Here is a 13,128-nt window from a genome sequence, read left to right on the forward strand (position 1 = left end):
ATGTAGAACTAAATAAACCTTAGGGATGTTAAACTAGCTTCTTAAAGTTCCTCTTAATGACTGATCTTATTTTCCTTTTGCTAATCAATGATTTGATGGGGATTTTTCTCAGACTTTTTTTAAAGGGGAGTTTACAGTGATTTGTGTGTCTGCACACCCACATGGAGGATAACTTGAGTCATTTCTCCCCTTCCACCATATGGGTCACAGGGATTGAATTCAGGTTGTCAGACTTAGCAGCAGACACCTTTATGTTCTGAGCCATCTCACCAGCCCATGAACTAAGTTTTTAATTTGTGTTTATTCTTTCATTAATGGAGAGCAAAAATGCCTGTTCTAGTGTGATGAAAATAAATGTGTACCCTAGAAGTATCCTGAAAAAAAAAATCACTACATAAAAGAGGGTACACTGTTAAGAAAACATAAGCAAAACAAAACAAACAAAAAAAAAAAATCCACCATTGTTAAGTTATAAAATTGAAAGTAGTAGTAAATGTATTTCAAATTATAATATCATGTAAAATTTTCAGGCTAGGAAAATATGTGTATGTGTGTGTGTGTGTGTGTGTGTGTTTAGTTATATAATGACCAACATTTGAAAATAGCTAGTTTGACTTGGAACTGACCACTGGCCCTGACGAGTGATGTCAGCCACTGAAGTGAGAGAGGTGGACTAGTGAGGTTCAGTGCCTGCCCTGACCAGTCAATGGTGACATTACGCACACTTATTTTCCTCTATGACAAATTGTCCACTGACAAATTAAGAGTCAGATAGTGCTGACCCTCTCTAGCCCTACCTTCCTGTCAGAGCCTCTTCTCACCAAGGCCGACAATGAAGGATTCACATAAAGGGATTTATTCAGGACGTCTTCAGATGCTACCTCCCTCTGTGCTGACTCATCAGGCTGGACCTCAAGCCCCCACCTCTCATCCCCACTCAAAAATCAACTTTTCACTCCACATCCTACATCCTTACCTGGAAATCTTATTACCTCAAATTTAACAAACCAAAAGTTAGCTTCTGTTAATTTTTTACTCTGTAACAAAATCTTACAATGACTGATGCTTACCCATTTTAGTAACTACTACAGCTTGCTTTTACTTAAAAACAAAACCAAACCAAACAAAAGACATGGCTTCAGCCTTGATTCCAGGGTCCCCTACATCAGCTCAGCAAGTCCTTGTACAATCCCACTGATATCAAATCTGTCTTCTTGGTCTTACTCTACAACTACCCAAGTTCAAGCCACTAGCATTTCTCAAATAAAACTGCCTCATTTGGGACTGTAATTAATACATGCTTAGGAGAAATTCAATACTCTTAAAAAATCAGAATCAGACCGTGTCATTTTTCCTCTGTTCTTTTTCATTGTTTATAAACCTTTGCACATTTTAGAAATTAAATTCTAATGATTATGTACAAAAATATGAAAGCCCAAATTTTAAAAGTTTCAAAATTAAAAAGTTTTACATATCTATCAACCTAAATGTCCAGTCTGCTTTGCTGAATTTGTTAGTCTCCCAGCATAATAATAATTGGTTTCTCCATACCATCTACTACACAGAAGCCTTTCCTTTGCAGCTCAGTTCTCTAAGTAAGGATGCTTCAGTGTGTGCTCAGCAGCGCTTACCTGGGTAATAGACTTTCTTGCCATCAGTCTTGTACACAACCATTGTGATAAACTCACGGTTATTTGCAAAGTCATCCTAAAATCACAGAGAACCCATAGCAGTTAGGAAAACGGACTCAAGATGTTCTCCATTCTAAATGTTTAGAGAACTAATTTTCAAGAGCACTTCAGCTATTTAGTTCTATAGAAGCCATACTTGTCCCTTCTAGCACATACTAATCTTAATATAAGTCTTAAAGTATTTATCAACCCTCATATTCTCACTAAAAAGCAAGCTCCTCCCTTAGAGAAGTCTGAATAAGACTTAGGTATCTAATTATAAAATAAGAAAATTTTACCCTGGGACCAAATAAAGTCTCCTTCAATTAATAAATTATAAGAAAATCTACCTAATGATACTCATTTATTTGAGAAAACATTTTCAGAGTACTATATAAATGGAACTCAATAGTGATAAAGTTAAGGACCTAACAGTTAATTAGATGTGAAAGAATTTCTGAATGATGGGTGTGTTATTAGAAGGGTATCTGTACCTTGTCTGTTATGTGTCTACTAAGCAAAACCCAAACTGCAGCACCCCCTTGTGGACACTGAACCTCCAATTTGTACTGGGGGTTGTTGGCCAGGCTATAAGCATCTTTCACAGGTCCTTGTTTAGCATCCCAAGTGCTAGAACAATAAACAAGAAGACATCAATGGTTAATAAAATTTTCACACAGCTAAACATTTTTAAAAACAATTTTTTTATATTTACTTGGTTTTTTATTGTAGGAGTATGAATGTTCAGCCTACATGTATGTTTGCTTGGTGCCTGTGGAATTCTGAAGAGGGCATCAGATCCCCTGGAATTATTTACAGATGGTTGTGAGTGACTTTGTGGGTGCTGGGAATTGAACCTGGGTTCTCTGCAAGAACAAGAACTTTTAACTGCTCAGCCATCTCTCCAGCTCACAGCTAACCTTTTAAACACTACTTTAGATAGTGATGTGTTTCAAATGCAATTAAGCTATCAGGATTATTTATTTCTCATTTTTATATATTCTTATTTATTTATTTTTGAGATAGGGCCCCTGTGTAGCCCTGGCTGTCCTGGAACTCACTCTGTAGACCAGGCTGACCTTGAACCCACAGATCTGCCTCCTCTGCCTCCCCAGTGCTGGGATGAAAGGCATGAATAAAAGAGATATCAGGATTTCTGTTTCATCCTTTAAAAAGTTTTTGGTGTAATAAAGTAGTACAAAAAATGGCTACTGGGAATGACAAAAAGAGGAATTGATGATCCTCCTGAATTCATCACTATTTGAACATTTCAATGTGGAGAACAGGCACTTATAATTAGGAGCATGTACTTACTGCTCCCGTAGATGACCACAGTTCAGTTCCCAGCACCCACACTGGGTAGCTTACAACTATTTATAACTCAAGCTCCAGAGAAAGTGATACCGTCCCCCAGACACATGTACCCATGTACAAAGACCCATTCCTATTCCCCACATAATTTTTAAAAACTTTTAAATCTTTCAAATGTAGAGAATATTATGAAGCATAGTCTAAAATGTATAAAAACTTACCTGTGAATGCAAGTTGATTCTTTAAAAAGAGCTGGATTCCAACTCAAATAAACTACATCATAATACTGGCAAAGATCATCCCAGGAAATCCAAAATATTCCTAAAAATTAAATGTCTTTGTTAATCTAAAACATTTTAGCGATAAATAACTTAGGCAAGCTGGAAAAAGATTCAGTGGTTAAGAACACCTGGTTGCTCTTCAAAGGACCCAGATTCTATCCCAGCATCCACATGATGGCTAACAACTTTTTCTAACTCCAGTTTCAAGGATCCACCTCTAAGGGCACCAAGCACACATGCACAGTGCACAGATATATGGGCAGGTAAACACCTATATACATAAAATAAAATAAAATAAAATAGACTCTTAAGACAGTTAAGTACACCTCATCTTGAAAACAGGTTATTTAAAAATGACATTAAAGGCTGGAGAAGCTACAGAGATACCTTAGTGGTTAAAAGCATTTGCTGCTCTTGAGGAGGACATGGATTTGGTTCCCAGAACCCACACAGTGGCTAACATCCCCTGTAACTCTAGTTCCAGGGGATCTGGTGCCGTCCTTTGACTTCTGCAGGCCCTGTACGCATGTGGTACACATACATACACCCAGGCAAAACACATAGGAAAGAAGAAAGGAAGGCAGACAGACTGAATGAGGAGTTGGCTACCAGTGTGTGCTGGGGAGGCAAAGGCAGGTAGATCCTGGGGTCTTGCTGGTTAGCTAATTTAGCCAATCAGTAAGCTCCTTGTTCAGTGGAGAGGAAGATCCCTGATGTTGAATTGTAGCCTCCAGATGCACACATACACTCATGCACCCATCCCACTCCTAAAATGGCATTAAAATTACAGAGATACTTACCATTATCTATTTTCTGAGCTGTTCGTGGATCAAAGTTTAAATACTTTTGCAATTCTGGGGTCCAGTTTTTCACATCATTTTCACTGTACCTTCCTTTCCAGCGTAAATGGCTCCAAGGGTTTTTTAATTGAATAAATCTCAGCCCCTATATTAAAAGACAAAACAAAACAAAAAGATTAACAATGAAATTTACCACATACTTATATAATTTTATATATAGTTATAATATTCTTAGAATAAACTTTGACTTCTTAATACTTTATAAAAGGGGAATATAAAAGAGTAGATAATTCTGCTAAACTTTTCTGAAGCATCTCTCAGGCATCAAGAGCATATGGCTGCAGATGTTTATAGATAAACAAAAAAACAGCAATTTAACCCAGAATAGAAGAAGAAATGAAGGAGAATTAAGTTTGGCATATGCTGCAACATCCCAATTCTAGCTATTTCCAGCAAAGGAGAGAGCCTTAGATAGGATAAAAAATGCTGTCAGAAAAAAAATTAAAAAAAAAAGAAAGAAAAAGAAATGCTGTAAGGCTTGTGTGGACTGAAAAGCAAGGGACTTGAATCCTGGATATGCCCAAGAGTAGAGTAAAGTAAGAAACACTCCCTCCATGAAACACAGACATCACCCAAAGGAGTAGGAAAACTGAAATGAAAATTATAGATTATGCAAGAATGCTAGACACACACGCGCTCGCACACACACTCGCGCGCGCGCGCGCGCACACACACACACACACACACACACACACACACACACTCCCTCTCCCTCCCTCCCTCTCCCTCTTTATCCCTCCCTTCCTCCCTTCTTCTCCCCCCCCCTCTCTCTCAGGAATGTATTAATATAAGAAAATTCTAAGTGGGAAAAGTCACAAATCAGATTGTATCTTTAAGACTATTTACAAAAAGAAGTCATATAGGCCTAGTAACATAAAAGAAAGTCAAAATCAGCAGGACATGGTGACACATGCCTTTTAATCCTAGCACTGGAAAGGCAGAGGCAGGTACATCTCTGAGTTCCAGGACATCTAGAGCAACAAAGTAACACACCACGTGTAAATAAAAGAAGGGGTGGGGGAGGAAGGAAGAAAGGAAGGAAAGAAGAAAGAAGAAAAAAGCCAGATTTGAGAAAAAAGTCAGATTTGAGTAATAGTTTCAAAGATTAAATATAGCAGTAATAAAACCACACAATAAAACATGAACCCAAGAAAGGTTCAAACTCAAATACAAAGAACACTAGTTAAAGCTTCCATTTTAACATACATCAAGGCTTTGGGCAAAGATCAACTCTGACAGCACCAAGTTCACACACAAACTCAAAATGGGGTACTCTACAGGGTATAAAGCCTGCTCAATGCTAGTCTGCAACTTGAAGGCAACTAGTAATGAAATATGTTCCTGGGCCAAGGCTTATTTTGTTTACACATGCTTCAGTAAATTACCTGTCTTTACAGAATCATTGTGAAATGAATACTGGGCAACTACTCAGTGCCACTATTTTACCATCTTCACACTGCGCTGACACCTCGCAGGAGACTAACAAGAAAAGGAGCTCAGGACTGGATAGAAACCACTAGTTACAGCATCCCTGTGTGTAGAAAACTGCCATTCTAAAACAAGCACACTTCAGCTTTCCTATTTTACATTAACTTTAACTTTACTTTTTACTTTAAGGAATCAATGTTGTTGCCATGTTTAAGGAAATACACAATTTTATACAACATGGTTGGGGCTGGAATCCTGCCTAATCCATAAAAGCCTTGAGATCATAAAAGTTTACCGAGGATTGAATCCACGACCTCATGCCTGCTGGTCCAGTGGAATCTTAAAGTTTAACTGTTGTGGCAGGCTCATACTGCCTCCCATTCCTATATAATCATGTGTCACAACAGCATTTGCCCAGTGATGGACCTTACGTACCACAGTGAATACATAGTCATGTTTCTGAAAACTCCTGCTGCTTAGTGATATCACAGCCATCCTAATGTCACAGTGCATCACACAATTTGTAATTAGATAAGCCAGGCATCTTGTTTGATTAAAACCGAACCCAACACAGTAACTGGCCAAAATATTATGAGTAACAGTTATTACTGTTAAGTATTATGTATTTGAGCCCTTGGTCCTGCCAAGGCTCAATTCCCCAGTGTAGGGGAATGTCAGGGCTGGCAGGCAGGAGAGGGTGGGTGGGTGGGTGAGCACCCTCATAGAAGCAGGGGGACGGGGGATGTAATAGGAGTTATGAAACCTGGAAAGGGAATAACATTTGAAATGTAAATAAAATATATCCAAAAATATTTTTAAAAAAAGAACAGAGGGGGAAAAGTATTATGTATTTGTTGTTTGAAAGGTCTTATTACATATCCCAGAGCAACTATGTAGCCCAGGCTGACCTTTAATTTGTTTCCTATTCTGTCTCTTGAGTTCAGGAATTTTATCTTTTATTTAACTTTTTTTTAATTTATGTTTTTCTTTTATTGTGAGACTTATAAAAACAAACCTATTGTGCTGGTACTGTCAACTGTAAAGAGTATAGTATAGCACATATAATTATGTACATTGAACAATACCTAGTAATGACAAATATTTTTGGTACTAGTTTATACATTCTCTGTACTGGGGGGGTGTCATTATTTTAGAATATACTCCTACTGAGGGAAAAAAGCCAGACATGGTGGCACATACCTGTAATCCCAATACTTGGGAGGCTGGGCAGAAAGGGTTAGGAATTCAAGGACAGCCTAGGATACATGGCAAAACCCTGTCTCAAAAAAGCCTTAACTGTAAAACTGTATGCCTTATACTAACAACAGCTTCACAAATCTTGTGTCTCCTGTTGCGCCATTCTCTCTTGTGTTTGATTTAATCTCGTATTTCTTCCTGAAGGCCCTAGGAGCAAGACAGAGAGACAGACACAATATTGCCTAGCTCTGTAGTAGACCATATCATCTAGGCTTCTGTATATATACTATTATGTCTGCATAACAACAAAATCACATATGAATTTCTTGGATTAAATCCCGGGATTAGATGATCTATTTCTGTGTGCCAATTTAACAACTAGCTTAACTAACAAATAATGGGTACTGTATTTGCTAAATGATCATGTCTCTCTGTTTAGTTAAGGGCATTTGACAATACATGTATCTTCTACTGCAAAGAACTCATCAATTTTTCATTTAAAAATATCAATAACCTGAGAAGTAATAAAGTCACATATTCTAAGACTTTAGCTCAAGCACATACTGAGAAAGGTCTAAGGGCCTGACAGCATGCAAAGATGTTGCAGAAGAAAAATTCATGTGCACACAGATCCATGGCATCTCTTATTTCTAGCCATCTTTCTACTTTTTCTTTCACAGATATTTATGCTCTATACCTTTCTACCATGACTAACCCAAAACACCAACATGTAACCTAGGACCTTCAAGGTTGTGTATTCGTCTCAATGGTGGTGACTTTTAGGGGAAGGAAAAGGGCGTAATGGTGTCCCTGTTCTGTTTCATAATCTACTGTCACTGCATTTCATCTTCCACCTTAGCATCTCCTAACTTCTAATGGTACAGCCTGGGTTGCTTACACTCGTAGGATGGCTCTGATCATCATTGTGATACTATAACATTTTATCAATCAAGAAAACAAATAAGAGAAAATGCTAAGGTGTAACCTTGAACTCTCTAATATCCAAAACAGCATATGCGTGCGTGGGAACCAGGCCCCACTTCTCCCCTTCAGCTTCAGTCATCATTCCGGTGGACGCGGTGATGAGGACATCCCCTTTGTGAAATCTGCAGGAGCCCCAACACAGGCAATTAAAGAAATGCATTTGACATCTCAGACCACACTATCTTCTTATACTGTCTACTGGCACACATGAAAACTTCACATTTGAAACCTCTTTAAAAACTGGCTATTCTAACATGAATTATTTCCCTTTTTTCCCAGAATAACTTAATTCTCAGGCATAACCCTATCAGTGAAGAAAAACAAATGCTCTATTTTTAGCTTACAAATAAGGATGAAGATGTGAAATAACAAATTTACTTTTCCAGAAGAGATTTGGCTTTATTTACCAAATCACAGGGTTTTTCCTACCTTTGATACTGTTTGTTAAGATTTGGAAAAATTCCCTGTACCCTAATATACATTATCCACTTATAGTTTAAACTCTTAAGACTTTCTTTCTTTTCCTATCTTCCCTCAAACTTGAGAAGTACTAGAAGGAGCATATAGTTTTTCCTCATTCCGTATTTCATATTCTATTGCTTTGGATTTCTAAAATTTGGATTAACCGAGCCAGTACTGAGGATGAGTGCCCCTGTTGGAGGCAGTGTATGCAGAGGTGACCCCAGCATTCAGAATGCTGGGGTAGGAAGATCACAAGGTGAGGTCCACCTGCACTGTCAAGAAACAAACAAGGATAGATCTCTATTCTAAATAGAGCATGATGCCTTTAAACAACCTTGTTTACTTCAAAAGGAAAAAGGGAGAGAGGGCAGGAAACACAATCACCTTTGATAAAGCATCCTGAATGAATTGTCCTTACTGAATGTCTGGCTATCTGAATGCATGGCGATCCTTTCTGGTATCCACCCAGTCAGTGCATGCAGATCAATATTCTGAAACATAAACATATTTCAAAACTGTCAGTGGTTTTAGGCTGTTTAAAAAATCCTCAGGAGAGCTATTAAAGCTCATTTAATTTGGCATAAATCTGAAGATGAAGTTGGCCTTTCTGCTCCCTGAACTCAAGAGAACTTTTTGTAAAAGATCAGTGAAGACAGTGTAAAGGGAGCAATGGGGGAGCAATAGGGATGTAAAATCAATCAATAAATAAATAAGTGAAAAAATATCTCATTTGACCTGGAAAACATACTGTTCTGTATCTCAATATAACAGTAGACACATATATTTTAGGCTTTTCCAGATACATAAGTTGCACAATGTGCTTTTCTTACATAAGAAAATAGGTACCCTTATCATAAGGAAACTGACCACATTTCTCAGGGGGTTGATAATCTGATTTATTTTCCCATAAACAAAAGCACCTACTAACTTTTTAACTTTACAATCTATACGTAAGTGTCTATAATACATATCTATAACTTACAGAGTTGGATCCTGGGAAATCATATCCTCCCATAACTTTCATGTATGCTTTCTCTATAAGTGACACCCATAATTCACTTTTATTGTTGGAATAAGAACACAGCAATTCTCCTTTGTGATCAACAGGTAGCTGATCATCAATTATCACCTGCAGAAAGAGAACATTAACTTTCTTAAATGAAACAAAATACCTTAAAATTTCAAAAGTAAAAATATTTTTCATTAATAGACACAATATAACTAGTATTAAGATAATGACAGCTTTATACATCATTTTAATACAATGTCTTTATGTAGTCTTACAAGCTAATCTCACTGACAAGCTAGTAGTTAAACGTAAGACATGTATTTGTATATGCATGTGTGTATATATAAAATCAAATTATTTAGAGATTCCAGAATGTACATTATATTTAAAGTTATAAAAGAGCCTTGCTTCTTTTGGCTTAAGCCTACAAAAAATTCATTCTATATGATTATAAAAGTACAATATTATAACTAAAAATACATGTAAATAATTGAGCAAGTAACACCACAAAGACATGATAATATCTAATTAATATTAAAATTTATTTGCAAGATGGTGTTTAAAGAAGTTTTAATTTAAGAACAGAACTTTATTTTTTTTGAGATAGGCTATGTAACCCAGGCTGGCCTTGAACTAGCTATCCTCCTGTCTCAGCCTCCTAAGTGCTAAGTAATAGGTATGTGCCACCATTTTCAACCATGAAGACTCTTTAAAGCAAGAGGTTATTTATCTTTCTTAAAATTGCTTAGTTTTTAAATAATCAATATAATTTGAAAGGGTGTTCCCAAACAACAGCATCAGCATCAACATTAGCACCAAGCCTGTTAAAAGGCAAGTTCTGGGCTCATCAGAGACACACTAAGTCAGAAAGTGAAATGGGACTTGTGGTTCAGGCCTGTAATCTAGGCTACTGCAAAATCGAGGTCTGTGTGGTTTAAAGCATGAGTTCAGGGATAGAATGTAACTTAGTGAGTTCATGTCCCTTAGACAGAACTTTTGCCTCACTATGAACAAGGCCCGAGTAGGCTCAATCCTCAGCTCTGCCAAAACATACTTACTTAGGATGAGTCAGAGTAGTTAATGCTACTGGGTAATTCTATGCACACTTAAAATTTAAGTGTTACTGAGCTACAGAACAATGATTTTCAGTCTCGGTTACCAGGTGACTTTGTTAAAATGTAGACTCTGGGGACAGGAGGGCTGGCTTGGTGGTTAATGGCACTGATTACTCTTCAGACCTGGGTTCAATTCCTAGTACCCACAAGTCAGCTAACAATAGTTTGTAATTCTAGTTCTAGAGTACTGTTTCTTAACCTTCCTAATGCTGCAACCCTTTAATACAGTTCATCGTGTGGTGACACCAACCATAAAATTATTTGTTATTTCATAACTGTAATTTTTTATTGTTATAAATCATAATGTAAATCTCTGTGTTTTCTGATGGTCTTGGGTGACTCTTAAGACAAGGTCATTTAAGCCTCCAAAAGGGTCGAAACCCACTGTTCTAGAGGATTTTCTGGCCCTTTTCTGGTCTCCTAGTACAATGAATGTACATGGTCCACAGAAATGCATGAAAGCAAAATACCCACATACATAAAGATAAAAATTTAAAAAAAATTGCAACTCTGATTCAGTACATCTGAAGGAGGGCCTAAAATTCCACAATTCTAAAAGCTCCTATGATGCTGAGTTTGATACAGGAACTTGGGGTAGATGGGTGCTAGAGAATGCTAACAATACAAGGAAGGCCTTATTATGGAGTTCAGACAGCTAAAAGAAACCACAGTATAATTTAAAACTGCATATATGTCACAAGAAACAATACAGGTTTCTTATGTCTCAATTCCTTAATCAATTAATTTATTGACTTATTTAATTTTTTGAGTCAGGGTCTTACTGCGTAGTCCTGTGTGGCATGAACTCATTATGTAGACCAGGATGGCCTCAATCTCAGAGATCTATCTGCCTGTCTTTGTCTTCTGAGTGCTGAGAATGAAGCCACATGCCACCATCCTTTCAGTACTTTATAATTTTTAAAGGTGGTTATTAGTTATCATTGCTGTTGTATGTGAATGTGCATGATGCATGTGCATGTGTATAATACACGCCAAGCCAATAGTGAGGCCACTCTCACTGTCCTTTATGCTTGAAAGGGTTCCAAGGATTAAACTCATGTCCACTAGGTTTGCAAGGAAAGTGCCTTTAGCCATGATATTTGGCTAATCCTGATTTTCTCTCAGTTACTAAGTTAAAGAGTCTTCTTGCTGTTCTCAAGGCTAAGGGAGGCAGGGAGCATCGCGAGCTTGAGGCCAGAATGGGATACGTTAACATCCTGTCAGTAAAGAAAACAAAACAAAAAAGGTTAAAATTTTTTAATCATTAGCAATTCTTTATTAGAAATTTCCACAAGGTTTCTGAAAAGCATTTTTTAAAAAGCCTTTAACTGTGTACAGTGATTCATGCCTGTAGCTCATTTACTCCTCAGGATCATTTGAGAATAAATGAAGACAGTTTGGGCGAAACAATGAAACTTGTTTTTCTGTAAGAAAAGATTTTTATGGGGTTTTAGAGACGGCCCAGTGGTTAACACCTGCTGCTCCGCCAGAAGACCAGAGTTCAGTTCCCAATACCTGTATCTGACAAGGACCCGTAACTCTAGGTCCAGAGGATCTGAAACCCTCTTCTGGCCTCCACAGCTACATGTACATATGTGGCTCTTGCTTACATGCATGCACGTATGCACACAAACACAAAAAAATTTTAAAATAAACCTTTATCAACTAACTTTTAAAATCTTTACACAGTCACCTTTTCTTAGTTGTTTTGCTTCAAGATTCAAAGGTAAGGAGGTGAAGAAAGATGAGGTAAAGTAGGAATTGGGAAGAAAAAAGACACTCACCTTTCTTGGGACACCATTGAGATGAAGTTTTACCATATACTTTCCACAGGGATTGTACTCTGGTTCTCCGTCCTTATTCTGTGGGTAAATTATGCTTTGGGAAGGAAAATATATATTAAAACACCAACATTAACATTCAACATCAACTAATACATAAGACTTTATATTACATTTAAATAAATGCCATATTTATAAATGTTACTTTCTTCCCAATTTTATAAACATGAACACAAGAATATTTTAATATTTTAAATACTTCTTGGTTTTAATTTTCCTTTTCAGATAGGACTTCAATATGTACCTGGCTGGCCTGGAACTCATGATGGTTCAGCCTCCCAAATGTAACACTACACCCAGCTTAAGAAAACACTTTCAAAAATCATAACTAGAATATAAATTTTCACGATATTCTGAAGCAGTATCTACATACTTCAGGTTCCTAATTCCCTGCAAAGCAGAGGAAGATTTTGAGCTTCTAATATTCCTCCTTCTACTTCCAGAATGATGGGATTACAGGTATGCTGTATTATGGCCAGTTTATACAGTACTGGAAGCCTGACCCACAGTCTTGTATACACTAGGCCAGCACTTTATTAGCTGAGCTACAGTCTATGTCCTCAGTTTTTCTTTTATACTCAATAAGTATATTTTAAGCCAGTTAAAATTAACTTTTATCATTGGTTTCAAGATCACTTAAATAAATCATAATTAGGTACTAAGTACAATTTTGATAAAGCCACATAAAATTCAAATTATATGATGAGGTCTACAGAAATAGCACAACACTTAAAGAGTACCTGCCGCTTTTGCAGAGGCCCTGGAAGCCGTACCCAGCACCCCACACAGTGCTGGCTAACAACCATTTTTAAGTCCAGACGCAGGCAATCCAAAATCTCTAATCTCACCCACTCTCTAAGGGTACTAGATCACCTCTCCTGGCCAGGACAATTTTTGTGTGTAGACTCACAGCACATCATGCATGATTATGTAATTAATGAATTATAATGTTGCACAAAAGGCATATGGT

General features: G+C 37.2%; 1 protein-coding gene across 4 annotated transcripts in view; it reads right to left on the reverse strand.

Annotated features, from left to right (window-relative positions):
- The window catches only part of CAPN7 (calpain 7), a 34,909-nt gene that overhangs the window by 4,096 nt on the left and 17,685 nt on the right, over positions 1–13,128 (reverse strand). For 3 of the 4 annotated variants that reach the window (XM_080925841.1, XM_080925840.1, XM_080925842.1), the window contains exons 9-16: positions 12,102–12,195; positions 9,176–9,322; positions 8,578–8,684; positions 7,733–7,853; positions 4,063–4,207; positions 3,203–3,302; positions 2,165–2,300; positions 1,632–1,707 (exon numbers count right to left, since the gene is read on the reverse strand). In XM_080925841.1, the coding sequence (XP_080781967.1) occupies positions 1,632–1,707; positions 2,165–2,300; positions 3,203–3,302; positions 4,063–4,207; positions 7,733–7,853; positions 8,578–8,684; positions 9,176–9,322; positions 12,102–12,195 (926 nt within the window). The remainder of the gene's footprint in view (positions 1–1,631; positions 1,708–2,164; positions 2,301–3,202; positions 3,303–4,062; positions 4,208–7,732; positions 7,854–8,577; positions 8,685–9,175; positions 9,323–12,101; positions 12,196–13,128) is intronic. The other variant, XM_080925843.1, reaches the window with a different exon arrangement.

Source organism: Micromys minutus (assembly GCF_963924665.1).
Source record: "Micromys minutus genome assembly, chromosome: 12".
NCBI classification, from domain to species: domain Eukaryota; kingdom Metazoa; phylum Chordata; class Mammalia; order Rodentia; family Muridae; genus Micromys; species Micromys minutus.